This window comes from Orbicella faveolata, unplaced genomic scaffold (assembly GCF_042242905.1).
Source record: "Orbicella faveolata isolate gen_17 unplaced genomic scaffold, um_ofav_v1 contig_4, whole genome shotgun sequence".
In the NCBI taxonomy this organism is placed as follows: domain Eukaryota; kingdom Metazoa; phylum Cnidaria; class Anthozoa; order Scleractinia; family Merulinidae; genus Orbicella; species Orbicella faveolata.
In genome coordinates, this window is record NW_028301569.1 from 566,655 (window position 1) to 584,575 (window position 17,921).

General features: G+C 38.3%; 1 protein-coding gene, 1 long non-coding RNA gene and 1 pseudogene across 5 annotated transcripts in view; all 3 read left to right on the top strand.

The window, feature by feature from the left end:
- Positions 1–673, top strand: part of LOC110053690 (regulator of nonsense transcripts 2-like) — a 41,343-nt gene extending 40,670 nt beyond the window's left edge. For all 4 annotated transcript variants that reach the window (XM_020759948.2, XM_020759950.2, XM_020759949.2 and 1 more), the window contains one exon: positions 56–673. In XM_020759948.2, coding sequence (XP_020615607.2) covers positions 56–65 — 10 coding nt within the window. In that variant the 3' untranslated portion in view covers positions 66–673. The remainder of the gene's footprint in view (positions 1–55) is intronic.
- A 116-nt stretch (positions 674–789) lies between these two features.
- LOC149100848 (uncharacterized) lies at positions 790–7,775 on the top strand. Its single transcript, XR_016202997.1, has 5 exons — positions 790–2,574; positions 4,640–5,012; positions 5,113–5,236; positions 7,028–7,155; positions 7,596–7,775. It is a non-coding gene; the product is annotated as an uncharacterized LOC149100848 (long non-coding RNA).
- Positions 7,776–16,780: 9,005 nt separating this feature from the next.
- On the top strand, positions 16,781–17,921 carry LOC149100849 (histamine H2 receptor-like; annotated as a pseudogene).

The following is a 17,921-nucleotide window of genomic DNA, read 5'->3' on the forward strand; positions in this document are numbered from 1 at the left end:
CAGTATCTCTCATGCTCGAAGTGTTTATTTCTCGTTTATTCCTGTGGTTTCCTAGGAGACGCTAGATTATGTGGAAATGGAGCATTCGGTGCTTAACCGCTACAGTGACGCCTCGTGGGCTCAGTATCCTGTCCCGAGACAACATGTGACATGTTACGTCCCTGACCGAGTTCAGTAACTCCGCCGAGACTCGGAATATTTGTCCGAGAAAGTAAGCAAGTTTGAAAGAAACTTCAGTGGATTTCCGTGACTTGTGAAGTCGTGTGAGGATTAGCTTGAATGGCTTCCAACTGTAACTGCAGTTCTTGCTGTCTACGGTTAGGTTGCTAGAAAGATTTCCATTCTTTTAACACAATTGAAAATGTAAACCGAGAGATACTTAAGTTTGCGATTTTTGAAGTTTTGTTGATAACGTCATTTTAACAAGCGATGGTATTGGGTTTAATTGTTGGTGCGTCGCAGCCTTCCCTGCCGAACTGCCATGGTGGGTTGTTATACAACGAAGGTTTAATTGCGTTCACATAATCATCGAGTAAAGTGTTTATAACGTTCTTAAAGTTATTATCATATGCACATATTACCAAGTTTGATGTTGTTTAATTGATTCAGTGTTTGAGGTTTCGTGCAAATTGAACATTCTGAAGCTAATAAAGCTGTTTTATTGTTATGTGGAGAGCGACTTTGGTATTGTTACATTACTGGAAACTGACTTGAGTCCACAGATACTTACTGTAAGCAGCTAGTTTGCAGGGAATGTTTGTTTCCTAAAGGCAAACGAGGTATGGCGACATTAATTTATTGGACGTCAGTTAAATTAACTGAAAGGATAGACGTCACCTTTGCGGTTATTGCCCGCAATCAGTGTACTTAATAGACTGCGAAATAGTTCCTTTATTTGGAGTCAGGTAGCAGCTCTTGCAGGGTCTCACATGAATGGCTCGATACCCTTTGAAAGGACAATAAAACAAACAACAGAAACAATGCCGCTAGCCCCAAAACAACAACAGCTGCTAAGCTATGACGACAAATAGAAATAACAAGCTTGCTACTACTCACTGCCATTCTTCTGTTTATTTGTGTATTCCAAGTGAAGTTCGGACATGAAGAGGAGAATTGCTCTCCCCTGGATGCGATGCTAGTCCATTAGAGTACTTTTCAACATTCTGTCAGTTTGTCATAACAGTTTTCGCCGGCCATGACAGTAAAGTGTCTCCTTGCCCAAGAACAAAGCATGATGCCGACCCGTGATCGGGCTCGTTCCGCTTGTTCCAGAGACCATTAAGAAAGTGCGCTGATACTTGCCCGAGTAAGATCTTCTGGAACGATTTGGGTAGACGCGGAGAAGTTAATGGCCGTGCTTAGAATGAGTACTGTTACGGTATCGCTTGACCGCCAGAAAGATATACTACGAAACTCTTCTACGAACCCAACTTATTTATTTAACAATACGTAATATAATCTTAGCTACAAAGGAGCGATTTCTAAACAATACAATCTACTACTAAACTAAGTTAAGCCTACTGCTAAACTTTAGTCACCACTGACACGAACTCACAACAAATCTCGGTGTCTCCAAAGAGATCTCCGTACGGTCCACTTGACCTTAAACAAAGTTCGTCAATAGCTTTTACAATAGCAATAACACTTTATAGCTTTTCCACTCGGTCCCTGCCGAGAACAACAACGGGACTGTAGCTTCTCGACTCGATCTCTGCCGAGAACTACCAACGGACTCTATATTACCTAGATGACTCTTTATAGCGGAGCTCCGGCGGAGCCCCATACCCATATAGGGGAGAAAAGGAAACCCATGAATTGATTTTCTCATGGTTATCATGGCTAGCGGTATTGCTCGTGGGCGCGTACGCACGACGGCGACGACGACGACGATGACGACGACGGAGTCGCGCAAGATGGCGGCCATACTCCAGCTAATAGGTTGACAGAGACATGCACCCTCAGTTGGTAGCGGGTGAATGCCATTTTTCTTGGCGGGATTTTTAAAGAAAAACGATAGCGGAGGTTGATTTAATATTTTTAAGACAGGGTTGCGCTGAAGCAAAAGACAGAAAGCAAGAATTAACAGGCAAAGAAGTAGCGAAGAATATCGCGAAAAAGACTGAGCGGGCCAGCGCTGGGGAAGGAGGCGAAACAGTACTGAACAATGCCGTGAATTATAGCTAGTCAAGGGCTAGAGAAAGGAGGTGAAATAATACCGAACAATGCCGTGAACCAAAGCTAACGAGGGCTATAGAAAGGAGGCGAAAGTACCCGACAAATTGATTCAGAAGACTACCGAACTCCCCATGGCCAAGTTCAAAATTCGCGCGAACGTGATGCTGTGCAGCCGTGCAAGAAAATTCAAAAGTCACCTGATTTGGTCAGGTGATGAACATCAGAGAAATCAAACGTACCCGAGTGTTTTAGAGAAATTGCAAAACACTAAACGTAGCGGAAAGAAGTGGTTGATTCGTTGATCTATCGAAAATATAACTTCAGTTTAGTCTTCACAACTTTTGCTGCAAGTTTCTGCCTGGAAGATTTACACTGGCCGAACTGAATTGCCAACTTGCGGTAAGTGACTTTTGTTGTTGCGTTTGGTATGAAAATTAACAAGTTTCCTCGGCGATATAAGCTTATTTTCAATTGGAATCCATTAAAAGTCTTCCTTATTTGAAGCCATGCTGTAAGAGATTTTAAAAATTGCATCGTTTTAATTTCGCTCGTCTCTAAACAATAACACGTGGGTCGCTTTGGAGGTTGCTGTAAGTTGTAAACAAATTATGTTTTCTATCGATTTTCGTCGTCAATTTAAGCTTATAACCTCACATCTAAAAATAAGCTTAACCAAAATCGTACTTGTAAACACGGCCGGGCGAGTTTTGAAGTTTTCTCTGATTTAGTTAGCACTGCCGCTTCGTAGACTGCTAAAAATTGTTCTTCTGTTGTTGAAAACTGAACCAAGAAAGGTCTACAAACCATTTTAAGCCGAAGCGAACAGGATTTGCTAAATTTACCTTTGTTCCTATGTGAATATTTGCATATTGTGATTACAAAGTATGGAGATTTCCTCGTTTTGTTAGTTCAATTTATTCGGTTTGGCGAAATGCTTTTGTGAATTCCGAGGTTAAATTGGTTGAAGACTGGCAAAGCTACTGCCAATGAAATGACTGCATAGCTAAATTAAGCCGTCGGCAAAAATACAGACTCTCAGTAATATTCAAATTTAAGCGTGAATAATTTTGCAACTTTAACACCGCAAGCTTAAACGAATTTTCTTTACCCTCTCTTTTATTCGGTCACCGTTCATTGAAAAGGGATTTGCTGTTGATACTCGAGCTCAGATGTAGACGATTATGCATGGCAATCCTGTCTGCAAATGAAGCTCAGCTTTGATTTTGATTGGCTATTTCATGTTATTTGTGCCATTGCTTTTGGTTGGGGGTACATGGACCGTATTTTGTTAATAAGAGGTTATTCCCCAATGTGGTATTTACACTTAATATGGAAATGTTCCAAAAAAGTGAGATAGTACTAATTGACTCGGTAAATTGAACAGTGTAATAGAAGTTCTTGCCCTGACCATTTCTCAGTAATAAGAAGAACTTTTACATACATATATACACAATTTAGTTGGAGAGAGTGCTCTCCTATCTCCACTCTCTCTCTCTCTCTTTACTCTCTTCTTCACACTAATTTTTTATTTACTAACTTATTAAATGAATGTCACTGACTGTTTTCTTTGTTGTGCATGCATACTTTTTTGCTGGTCGAAGAAAGTTGCAGTTTCTTCCTGGCTGTACAGTTTCCTTTCTCCTGTTCTGTGCCAATTTGTTTGTGATATAACTTCGTGAATTCTCTATTCTCCTTAAATTTTATCTCATCAGGTTGATAGAATGCACTCTCAGAGTGTTCCATCATTGTCTTCAGTCGCTACAATTTTCCGGAAAAAAGCAATAGTTTTCTTAATTTCCTTTTACTTTGTGTTAGGACTTTTTAGCCTGCCTGTAATTGGCCTATGGGCATTACGGGAGAATAATTTTCAAGTAAAGAATTACATTCGTTTTAGTGTTGAGTATTTTAAATTGTTATGAATTAGGCATTTCTTTTTATTTTTTATATTTTTTATTTTAGTCCCACGCAATGTTTTATGGTTTTACCGAGGTATACCATGTAAATGTAAATAATGCACTGGAATTGGCAAATCAGAGTATGCATTATATCGGCTTTAAACACAAACCACATATTATAAATGACTCGTGTAAATGATATTTTTATTACAGAGAACTGGACAGGGCAAGAACTTCTCCTTCCTTTGTGAATTTATATATTAATTCCTCTCAGTGCTGTCAAAATGTCTCAGGAACCTTCATTTCTGATAATCTATTATTTTCCACCATACCTACAGCACAGAAGCTCACCAAATCCTAACTGATAACTAACATGTGTGTATCTCTAGCCTTTGCTGTGTGCTACATGTATATTCTGTTATCCTGCTTTAACTGCTAGGAAAAATTTTGGCAGAGCTGTTTCAACAGTTTCACTTAAATTGATTTCCAGTAACAGCGCTACATGTAGCAGTGTTATTGAGTGTGAACTTTATGGGGGATTTTAAATTTTTATTTTTTTATGATTACAGACGACAACAAAATATACATGTGTATACATAACCTGATGTTGGTGTTGGTTACAAACTGTAGTTCATAGTAGTCATCCTATTACAGGTAAGGGGGAAAAGTTCAGAGAGTTTAGAACATTTCTTCCCCCAGCACACCTTCTGTCTATAGGTGCAATAATTGAGAGGTTATATATAAGTACGAAGAGTAATGTAAAGTTACTGTATAAACTTAGCATTAAAATCTGACATTTGAATGCCTCCTTTGCTAAAATTAGTCATGATTTAATTGTTATCACTCCCTGTGAATTCATAGAGATTCCAGAGGCAATTATAACCTAATGTGGAAGTCCTGTCTTCAAGTGAGGGAAAATGACACAAAAGAGTTACAATGAAAGTAAAGAGAATTGTGAATGTTGATATGGTGTACATTATACATCTTGTAAAGGCATTTGGTGAATGCCAAAGGCATAACATTTCGTGTATTGCTTTTTCAGGACAAATTATATAACAGTGACGTTTTAAAAGGTGTGATCAGAAAAATAATGAGTACATTGTCCAGGCAGCATCAGTTTATGGACAGCATATGCAGACGGTAAGAGGAACTGTAAGCACTACCATGTAAGTTAGTTTTATGCTTATGACTTCTTGTTCTTAAATTTTGTGTCATTTCATCACAAGAATAGGTAACGAAAGATGCAATAGTTGTTGCAATATATTTTTGAAGGAAAACTTATAAGTCTGCCTATGCTGGATAACAGCCATGTGTAAACTGAATGTGAAGCAAACAATATGTTAAATATGGGGCAACCCTAAAACCCAGAAACCGGAATCCGGAATCTGGAACCAAAAACCGGAATCCAGAAACTGGAAACCGGAATCCGCAAATCAAAGAAAATAAGTTCTTCAAGTACGCGAAAATTGTTTTGCTTAGCTTTTCGACTGTAAAAAGTAAGCTGCCAAGTAAAAAGGACCTCAAACTTAACCTTTTTTGAAACAAAAATTCCCCGTCTGTTGAAATTGTGCAACCGTTATTTTTAGTGAGGGCTATGATTATGAGAATCTCAGTAAAATGCATCTTAATTTTATTCCAAGCACCTTGAGAGTGTCTAAAATAAGCTTGCTGGTAATTGCCATTTTGTTTAATAAGTGATCTTCAATTTACCGGAAGTATAAATTTATCCTTTATGTCTAGTACATACTGAACAAGATAGAAAATGTCATAGAGAACAGGATATCCATCAGTGGCAGCCCCCTGTACATTGACGGTCACGCCCCCCAATTTCGAAGTCCAAGGGCTAACCCGTCTGGTCTAAATATGAAATTTGATTTTTCCAACAGATACGAGACCAATTCCAGATTAACACAATTTCCACACATACTGTGACAAATCAGCATTTCATATTCTTGGCGGCCATCATATTAAAACAATTTGTAGAAATGTTGCACACTTACTTCCGTCTGCTTCTCACTTGCTGACAGATCAGACGACATGCTGTTCAAAGATGCTAAAAGACTGCCAGAAACTCACTGCAATAGCCTATAATAGCTTGTTGTTAATGTGCTGCTCACCAGTCTTCTCAGAGCAATTTGATGTAGACAAGAACCGGGCTCTCACCAGGGCCAGCTTGAACAAAAGATGGGTAACTTAGCCTATGAGCAGGCTCTCGTGTTTGGGCTGGGGGTGTGATTGGCAAAGCCGCATGAAGGCTCTTGGTGACATGCCAATGCAGAAAAACACTAGACACCTATTTAGCCTGCTCAGACAATAGAGACAGATACTAGAGCCTGCTTGCAGGCTATGAGTAACTCTATCCACCCAAAAAATCAGTAACCCTGACTGGATAGTGATGTACCGAATGAATAGCTTTATGCAGCTTTTGAACAACGGGGCCAGATATATAGCTAAGGGTTGTTCAGAACTAGTCAATAATTTTTTAGCAATTACAGTCTGTGGCTGAAATAAAGCCAAGAAAATAAATAACAAAATGATTTTTGCTCATATTTATTTATTAGACATTGCTGAAGTGAATTATTTCTATCATCATTCATAATATCTGGATTCCAGATTCTGGTTTTTGGTTCCGGATTCTGGATTCCAGATTCTGGATTCCGGATTTCGGTTTCCAAATTCAGTGTTTTAGGGTTGCCCCAGATGATGTATGTGCATATGTTAATCTTGAATAATCTGAAATTTCAGAGAGTTTAAAAATATCATATCATATCTGTGATGGTTCTGAGGTGGAGGGCTGTTACATGTACATGCAAATGTCTCATGCACGATTTTTCACTCATTATGATTCAGGTGCAAATAGTTTCTGTATCTGTTGATGTGCAACAATCTACACCAATATTTCAACCTAATAATGTACAGTGTATATTAATTAACCAAATTATGCTGTTTGTTTTTAGTTGGCCAGTGCTACTACATAGTAATGTGATGTTGAAGTGCACAAATTTACAAACATGCCCAGTGTCAACTTGTCAAATACATGTATATGAACTGGCCAGACAGTGTAGATTACAAAATTCTCTGAAAGGTAAGATGTTTCTTAAACATTATTTTGTAATTAATGATTTCTCAGACATTGTTTTCTTCAAGAAAAGATTCATACCCCACATGGAGGTTTTTTCTCTATTAGAGCTCTTGATTCCTGATACTTTAATTTGGAATTTCTAAAGACTGGCCGTGAATGGGTGTTGGGTGTGAATATCTTCTGGAACTGCACATTCATTCATTGAGTAGGCAAGAACATCAGTATTTATCCTGACAAACTCTGATTTTCTTCTGGAAGCTGAACTCATATACAGTTGTACAGTTATATGTACAACCAAACAGCCTGGATGACCCTGTGATTGGGACTGTGCACATTGTTGTAACCCTCAATGTTCCAGTTGCTTGTTTGAAGCAAATTGCATTTGCTCTCGAAAGCAAGTGGCGAAGTTCATAACAGTTATGTAAGTTTGCTTTGTATCTCAGGGCAGAGCCTGCCACAGTGAAAGTTGGAGTACCAACCCCTAGCATTTGATTCACTACTAACACTCAGTAAACAGCTAACAATGAAGTACACTGTATATCAAAGAAAGGAATTACATGCCTGTTCCTGTCAGTCAATATATGAACAGGTTACAGATGGGGAGCCTGTATTAAAACATCAAAGATTTTCAAAGCAACCATGGCCTGGTGAGATATTTCTGAGGTAATATAAATTTAAGGTCCTTATGATTGCTTATAGGCATTGATTTTTATTGTAAACAATATCTTACTGAGTGTATTTTTCTTGTGTGCTAATTGTTGGAGAACACAGAGGTCACTGTTATGACAGAGATATTAATTTGTGAAAAGTTCTATAAACAAATGCATCTGGGAACAAATTAATTTATCATGGATGCAGCTTCTGAGAGATCCCCAATATTAATGGAACATACACTGTTCATACAGTACATGTAAAAGAGTTTAGTAATTCATTACTTATGATTGTAATGCTTTGTTTGGTTTCTCTGTATTTACAGACAACTTGATGGGATTATAAATTCTGCACCAAGTTCATTGAATAAACTGACTTGGAGGTTCAGTTCTGCAACCCATCCCCTGTGTGTAGTAATATCATAACTGCAACATTGTGACAGATACACTGCATTACATTATTAAGAAACACATATTAACTAATTATTTTTAAGTGCCTGTTAATTTAATCAGTTTTTCTTAGAGATAATTTACTCATGGTTTATTTAAATAATTGGCTTTTTGGCTTTAAAATGATATTTATTGAGCTTTTAAATCAATTTTGTGATAATCTGCATTGGACATGGCATAAATTGATATTTTGCCAACACGAAATGGAGAACTGGGTCTTAAGCAAAGTTGCAGGATTAGCATTTTTGTAGAAAGAAAGGGTTGAGAAATTTGTGACATTCTACAGACAGCCTTGCCATTCGCAATGTCCGATAAGGTTAATTTGTTCCATTCTGTTGTAGAAATAGTGTTCTCTAATTTATAAATTATTTCAATCTGTTGTTTAAACGATTGCCTTATAACCCCATGTCTGGCTTTGGTGCATGTAGGATATTGATGTATTTTTTATCCATTTTGCTGTAAATTATCTTAATTGATGTGTCAATCAAAACATATCTTGGATATGCTGGGCTCTTCTGACAAATGTACCTATGCCTCATAACCTTTGAGTGCATTTGGTTGTGTAGTGCAGACAAAATACATGTACATAATATAACTTCCTCTTAGCTCACTGATAATTCTTGGTATAATTTAATCATAGCAAAATTAATCAATGGAACCCAATCGCAACTTTTGTAGTCCACAATGCCAGTCGAGAAAAAGAACAAATCACATTGAAATTGAATAATAAAATTATTATTAGAAGCCTATGCAAGTATTCATGATCAGCAAAAAAAAAATATCGTAATTACCATTCATGCGAGGGTGATTTTGCTTATTGCAAACCCTTCCAGCAGGAGGAGACTCCATACAATAGTGAAGATGGCTAAATGTATCTTTGGGGACAAGTTAGAAAACAAAACTTTCCAACTTTTCACATATGTATACTGTTTTGGTATTTTTGTGAGATTTCATTTGGTAGAGATTCAGGGACTGAGTATATTGTAACCACTGCATTTCAATCAGTCCCCACAACAAAAAAATGTGTAAACTTCTTTTGTGTGGGAGTCCCCATGTTAACTAAGGAAGAATATAATGATTAATGACAATGCCTTGTCTTTCTGAATAAGGTAGGAAAGAACAAGAAATGCCACCAAAAAGCACAGAAGACAGTTCTGTTATGTGATCAAGATTTTTGGTAGCTTCCCAGAAATCCTTGAAAGCGTGGCTCTATATTTCATAATCACACCATCTTACACCTCGATCTGCTGAAGTAATACTAGTTCCGGCTGAAACTATTAAATCATTCGCAATTTACCTAATACATGTTGGATTATTTTCATTAGTAACAACATTCCGAAAAATAACTGAGGAGCTCCGCTTTTAGGCTGGCCTAAATCTATATATTATACATTTAACTAACATTCTAGAACATTCTTGGAGCTTCTATTTACGTAGCATTACATTATTATTACATCATTCGGTAGAATGTTCTAAACTGTTCCATAGCGTGACAGTAGAAGGTTCTGGCACAAACATTGCGTGACTTGACATTCTAGAAGTTTCCAGAAACTTAAATATTTACGTCTGGTCTTCATAACAGTACTCTATTCCCGAAAAAGATCCTCAAAGTAAGTGATCCAACCAACATCCAGCACGAAACCTGTGAAGAGAGCGTTGATTGAAAACACACTGGCATTTATTATTCTCTTGTTATCCTCTCCTGTGGCAAACCGCAGTGACCGTCACAGAGCTCGTGACGTCACACGGAACATCGCTGTATTTTGAACTAAAAATTTCAGTCTGGCTCAACTAAAACACACCAAAAAATGAATATCAAACCCCACTTTCCACAACGGCTAATTTTGTCATTCCACTGCACATTTCACGGCCTGTTTACAACCATTTGGCCATAACATTACTTTCAAGAAGCTTGAAAACCACCTGTTAAGTGTTCTTTCCACTTCCACCGTAAATGGGCGACAAAATAAAAGCGCTGCTCCTTTTAAGAACCGCGCTTGCCCTCGGCCGCGCGGTAAACATGGTTAAGAATAAAAATAATAATTAACAATTAGACCCGTAGCCCTTGCAGGCTACGGGTCAATAGGCCATGAGGGGAAGCCGAATGGGCTATTGACCCGTGGCCCTTGAGGGCGAAGGGTCTAATTGTTTTAGTATCACCCAACTAGTCGGACAGAAAAGGTAATAATAAAGTTAGCAAATGCAAGTTGAAGAAATATTTATTTGGGAATAAAACGAAAGAAAGCGTCACGCTCGATGGCGCCAATTTCGCTACTCGATGACTATTACTATTAGTCCCCTAGTAGCGTAGCCAATCAAAATGCCGGATTTGCATTAGTCCACCAGTTGGGTGATACTAATCCTCGAATAGTCCTCATAGTGAAGCTTTTCAAACTGCGACTTGAATATAGTCACTGAATTTCCATGACATCTGACTATTGTTACTGTGGTTTGATATCTTTGATGAATGCCTGACTTTTCAGTGGCCTTTGCATTTACCCGATTTGCTGGGTTCCATCACAGCTGAATCATGTTAAGAATTTCAAAACGCTGCTTTACAACCGAGACAGTTCTTCAAAGGCCATGAAGAGCAAACTCGAATAATGAAGTGTTCTTACACGAAGAGTTCTGATGTTCCACGCAAAGCTTGCTTGATTAAGAAAGGGTAATTACGATTCGTTTAATTTTTGTTTTTCTTTTTGGCGTTACTATTTCATCGGACGGCCTAGAAAAAGACATTAAGAGAGAAAGGGAAACAGGCCATCAAATAAATGAAACAAAGTCTGTGAAAACCGGCACAACAGAGGCCGACACTCGCTGGTACTCAGAATTCAGTTTATTGTGATTGTTTGCTTTTAGTCATACAATATAAAATAAACACCAAACAAAGAGTAGAAAACGGCTAGCGCAAACTCTAAGTGCAACCTAAACCGCTAAGTTTATGGGAAGAAACAGCACTTCAAAACATGTCTCGTGAATGATAGTCACTTTACCAATTGAAAACATTATCAACACCACGCAATACAAACTTGTATTCTCTTTCGCAACGAAAACAAAAGCGAAAACAGAACATTTGAATGACGGTAAATTACTGGTTCCCCGCTAGTAGTCAAGCCCCGGCTTGTAATGATATCTGGTTTTTTTGAAAACGTTACTAATTACACTGTCTTTCGAATTCAAAGCCATCCCTGGATACCTTTAGGATTTGTGTTCAAGTATATCTTAAAATCCGGTTACGTGAATGTAAGATTAACAAGTACTCAGCATTTCCTAATCTTGCATTCACGTGGCCGGATTTTAAGGTGCACATGAATGCTAAAGAAATACAATTTGTCATAAAGTAATTTAGTATTATGCTGGTCACTGAATAAAAAAAATAGCTATTAATGTCAATTAATGTCACCTGCTGTAGCCAAACTGTAAAGGAAATTAATTAAGGACTTAACTAACTGAAGAGGGGAAGTAAAAAAAGTGAGCGATCTTAAACCACGAAGCAAACAAACTATCAGCACAGTCAGTCAAAGAAAGATGAATTTCACCACTTTTAACGGCACAATAATTACTTGTGGTTTTGCGTTTCTTCCTTTAAACCCAGAAAATATTTCTCCTGACCTTTGCGCTGTGTCCATCGTCAGTATCGCCGTTAACGCTCTCACCTGTCCTCTGATCATTTTGCTCAACATCCTGGTGATGGTGGCAGTGAAAACCAAACCACAGCTTCGTACCAAATCTAGCATAGCACTTGCCTGTTTAGCCACATCTGATCTCTTGGTGGGACTACTTGTTCAGCCATTGCATATCATACACGCAAGTTTTCTTCTCAGTGGTCAAGGAAACATATTCGGCAACCTAGACAAAGTATCAAGGACTGTTACTGGCAAATGTCTGAAGGCATCGTTTACTCATTTAATTTTGATGAATGCAGAGCGTTATGTCGCGGTTAGACACCCCTACGCGTATGAGAACCAGGTAACTGAAGCTCGTATCATCATAGCCTCTGGTCTGGCGTGGGCTATTGCCCTATTGCTTCCCACTGAAGACGTCGTCAAATCAAAAACAGATTTTGTGAGTAACTTTGTAGTTTTTATAGTCGTGCCAGTTTTGCTCTATTTTCTCATATTCACAACACTTTAATTGTGTTGTATACAAGGAAGTCCGCCGCAACGAGAAACAAATTGCCGCCAAACAACTTTTAGAAGCGAAGAAGTTACTCAAGAATAAGAAAGCTCTTTACACGACAACTGTTGTTCTACTGGCTTCTTTTCTTTGTTTATTTCAGTAAATATCTGTTTCAACATTTTAGCCTCCACTACCAACAGGAACCCTGCTAATGGAGGACAAACTGCTATTTATCTCCTTCCTTTGATACCAGGACTGAATTCGTTGTTTAATCCGTTGATTTGATAAGGTATTTTCGCGCAGCTTCCATTCAGTTATTGACGAGAAAAACTATTTCACAAGCGGAGGAACTTGAAAGGAAAATGTGTGGACCAAGACAGATTGGAGTCATAGCTGATGCTGAACAAGACCAGAATATTAGGTTAAGCCAAGAAGATGTGCGATAACGGAATGAGACATTTGACAATACGGACATGAAATTATACAGTGTGAACAAAGGTGCTAAAAGTGTATGAAGAAACATCTCTGTAACGGGACATTTGTAATGTAGGTTGCTCCTCTAAAATCTTTGGAATCGAAATTTTCGCTTCATAAAATCACCTCCGAGCGATGGCGAAAACCGTGTGATTTAGAATAACAATCACAATAGTACCTGTTGTATGGATCGACAAAGAAAATGCAGGTTAAAACTTTAAAAGAATTGTCGGTGCCAGCACAAACCTCAAATGTTTTCTGTAAATGTTTTAAAATCATAAGTTGTTTTTGAATTTCGCGGAAAATTACTTTAACTTGAACGTTTGGAAATGGTAGCTTAAGAACATTTCAAGAAAGTTTCAGGCCCAAGTTGGCAAAATATAAGAACGCTCGGCTTCATTCCGAAAATTATTCACACGTTCTAACATAAATAAAGTACAAAATAGACATCCTAACTGTAACGTGCCGTCCTGACGCTATGTTATATACATAACCTCAAAGGGCTTAGCTCTTAGGCCCCATCCACACTACGCCGGAGGAATTTGAAAACGCATCAATCACCAGTCATTGTAGATTTGTGTTTGAAGAAAACTCAGTCAAGGAAATCACATCATTATCATGACGTCATCGTTTTCCGAAAGCTTCGTTTTCTAAATGTTTCCTGTCCATCACGAAAACGAAAAAGTCGGCGTTTTCAAATTCCTTCGGTTTGAGGAGCGTTTTCGAAAAGCTCTGTTTTCGTAACGGATTAGTGTGGACAGTAGGCTTAGCCGTAGAAACAAAGCTGCGTTTTGAGATTCCTCCGGGGTAGTGTGGACGCTGTCTTTGTAAAGACTAAATACTTTATGTGATAAAAAAAAGATAAAAATAATTTCCTGTATTTGCTGTGTAGATAGCTCACCGAATGTGCTTTTTTTCATCCACTTTTTTTGTCGACGAAACTTTGCTTCGCGCAAAAAAGCTCATGCCGAGCGACATTTGCCGCTTTCATTTCCATATAAGGTCAAACGCAGGTTTAATGGCTGGTAACCGAGATCCAGTGAACCAATCAGAAAGCTAGAATTGCATTATCCGAGGCTGAGAATTTAATAATTACATTTATGGACAATGCCGACCCAGTAACAACAAAAAAGCCACAAAGCTCGAGATAAGATTATTTAACGGTACGTATACGTTAAGTTTCCCTTAAAGTTGCAAAATTAAAATATGACCGGCGAGATTTTACGCATTCATGAAAATTATGTAACAAAAACAAATTTTACCTGAACAGAATGGCTTGCTAGTCCTGGTGGCACCAAATTTTCGAAACCGATATAAGAAATGTCAAAAGAAGAACTGAATGTTCAGTTGAAGTGTTTTTACTCGTCTGCGAGGAAGAAAGATGACACGTATTGCAAAAGTTCATTGATTAAATCCATTAAAGCCGCCAGTTGATCATTTCCTTCGCACGCCGCCGCACAACAAACCGTTTTCCATTATCTCTGACCAGGCAAATAAGTTATCAGAGCATATGCATTTGTAAAAGGCCGCAGGAAAACAGGCATAATTGCCGGCGTAGTCCATAAGAAACCAGTTTCCAATGAGCAGATGAGGAAACTGTTCGACTAAGCAAGCTCGGATCGGCCGAGAGCAAGAATCCCGCACAGCTACAGAGGACGACCTAGTTTTATCTCAGTCTCTTTTTTGGCCGACGACGACGAGAGAATCAACGACAGCTAGCACCAACAATTCTGTCCTTGCGAAAAACACCTCAAGGAGTTGAGTGTTTTGAGCTGAACCGAAGTAAGCCCGGTTCTTTACCAGCCACGAAAAACCACCAGGGTGGCCTCGGAGATTCTGAAGATGAATCTGACGCTAAGATAGTTTCTGTCCTTGACTCTAAAACTGACCAACAATGAGCTCCACACATACAGCTCGAAATGCCAAGGCTTTCAAAGCAAGGGAATCCTGAGAGAGATCTTGTCGAGAATAATTTTGGCACAACGTCTGTGTCACATGGCGATCAAAGTTTTCCGCAGCATTATTACGATGGCAATGTGCAAGTGCACAATTATTTGGCTCTTCTCCATGACTCGAACTCGAACGCTTTTCAAACTTTCTGGCCAAGGTTATATCTCCTTCATTTGATAGACGTTTCTTGAATTCTACTTGATTGCAATTTCATTCAGCAAATTCGTTTGCTTCGCTCTCAAATTTTTCATTCAACTAATTTTACAAACGGCGCGCATGTCATGTGATTTCCCACTTGTTGTTGTTTTTGTCACATCGACTTCCGGTCGTTTTGTAAAATTAAAACCCAATAAAATTAAGCTATATTTCCAAGAATACAAACGCACCGAATTTAATAAAACAATTATTCCATTCGCGCTTGTTGGATATGAGATTGGTTATAGCCAACGAGGCCCTACGGGCCTCGTTGGCTTTTTACCATCTCATATCCAACGCGCGCTCATGGAATAATTGTTAAATACACTCTAATCAAAAATATATTTACATATACTTTTCTTTCAAGCCCAGACTGGATATTCACATTTTCCTGCAGACTGTAGACTGAAAATATTCTTGTGTACATTCTTAGATTATTATGCATTTAAGTTAAATAAAAACGATCTTACCAGGAATTTAACTATCAAATAGAACTGTATGATATCTGTATATGATATCTGTTACATTCCGGCTGAACACACTTTATAGTTCTAATTACCTTACACGTTGATTATATCGTTTTGGTTATTAGTTTTGTTATGAAAAGGAGATAATTAACCATACTTTTCGATGGTGAAATAAACCTCATTGACACGCAAACATAATTGTCCTTAAAAAAAATCTTAGCCTTGGGTATATCATTAACATATTATTAAAATTTCGGCAATTTCAGCTGCAAAATTATTGTAAAAAAAATTGTTACACGTATGTAAAAAAATCAGTGTAGATAGACAGATAGACACCTTTATTTAAAAGTAAAAATCTAAAGGTACATTTCGAGAGTAATCCCGTCAGGGAGCTTACAAAGCATCTCAATCTGCTATCTGTGTTGTAGACGACGAAAATTCGCTGGATATAGTTTTCGTAACAAAGCCTTTCAATTTTCTTAAATGTGCAATTACCGCTTGCAAATTCATCTAAGTTATGCAGGTTAGAAACCATTGTTTCATATTCTATATTTTCAATACTTTTCAATGTCTTTTGCTTCGTCAAGGAAATTTACCATAAATTCAGCTGAGTGAGGTAGTCGAAACGCGACAAAATGAGCACAGGAACACAACGCAAAGGCAAAACAATCGAAAAAAAAAGTACTCGACAAAGATATATGACACTACTGTCTTGGGTTGCCGTTAGCTTCGCTCTATCTGTAGAAGCAAAGAGAGAAGAAACACTTTCCGTGTAATCGCAGTCTTAATTAGTACCTTGCAAAAAGTTGCACGACACTCAAAGAGACTTTCTAATTTCCTAAGGCTTTTTAAAAGGCGCCTGGAAATTTATAGTCCCTGGTTGCAACCAATTATCCGCTCTATTTTAATCCATTCATTCCTGGGATTCCCTCATAAATTGATATTTTCACAGAGCTCCTGCCTATTTCAAGCTCTTTTCCCGAAAGATTGCAGGCAAGCGGCCCAAAACGTCATGTTAAGATCGAAAATCTTACTTATGCAGGCCGATAGCTAGTCTTTAATGTTTGGCGTGTGTCCATTTTTGGCGTAAAAGGTTTTTATCATGCTCCTTTAAGAATCAGTTTACCAGTTGACAGTTTATCAGCTGACTGTTAATAAGAGATGTCCCTATATTTAGGCACGAGTGATAATGACGTCACAAGTGGTACAAACCACGTTTGGTCGGTTCAACATTCATTTGGTTAACTAATGTTTGCGTTGTTACTTTTGCCAGAAGCTGTCATTAAAACGATCTGAAGAATACGGAGAAGTATCATTTCAAAAATGAATCACACTACAGTCAACGCCACGTTGCTTAGTTGCGGGTTATTTGCACTTCTTCCTTTTAATACAGCAGAAATTTCTGTCGATCTTCGCGCTGTGTCCATCCTCAGAATCGCCGTTAATGCTCTCACCTGTCCTCTGATCATTTTGCTCAACATCCTGGTGATGGTGGCAGTAAAAACCAAACGACAGCTCCGCAACAAATCTAACATAGCACTCGCCTGTTTAGCCACAACTGACCTCGTGGTGGGACTGATTGTTCAGCCTTTGCATGTCGCCCGAGATAGTTCGGTTCTAACAGGTGAATCTGACATGTTTTGTACTCTTACTAGCGCATCACAAACTGTTACAGTCAAACGTTTGGTGGTTTCGGTTAGTCATTTGGTTTTGATGAGTGCATGCAGAGCGTTATATCGCCGTTAAACACCCCTTCACATACGATATTCGCGTAACTAAAGCTCGTATCATCATAGCCTCTGGTCTGGCGTGGGCTGCAGCCATCATTCTTCCTTTGGAAGACAGTTTGACGGGAAACGGACAATTTATGACGAAAATAGCAATCGCTGTAGTGTCGTTTCTCTTTTCCCCGTAATGCTACACTTAAATGTTGCTGTGTACAAGGAAGTCCGTCGCAACGAGAAACAAATTGCTGCTAACCAAGTTTCCCCAGAAGCTAAGGAGAAATTAGCCTATAACAAGAAAGCTTTTTACACGACATCTATTGTACTGCTAACAATTTTTATCTGTTATATCCCAATGCGTTTTTGTGCTGTTTTTCGTACTTTTATTCAGCAAATATTCCCCGCTAACGCAGGACGCATTGTATACTCTCTCCTAGCTTTACTTCCAGTACTGAATTCGTTGTTTAATCCGTTGATTTACGTTGTTAGAATGAGATCTTTTCGCGTAGCCTTCATTCAGTTGTTGGCAAGAAAAACAATAACACAAGCTGAGGAACTGGAAAGGAAAATGTTTGGACCAAGACAGATTGGAGTCATAGCTAATGTCGAACAAGGAGAAAATATTAGGACGAGCCGAGAAGATGTGCTGCAAGGGAATTAGACTTTTGACAATCGACTTGAAATTACACAGAGCTAGCAAAACCGTTAAAGTTATACAAAAAAATATCCCGTAATGACTT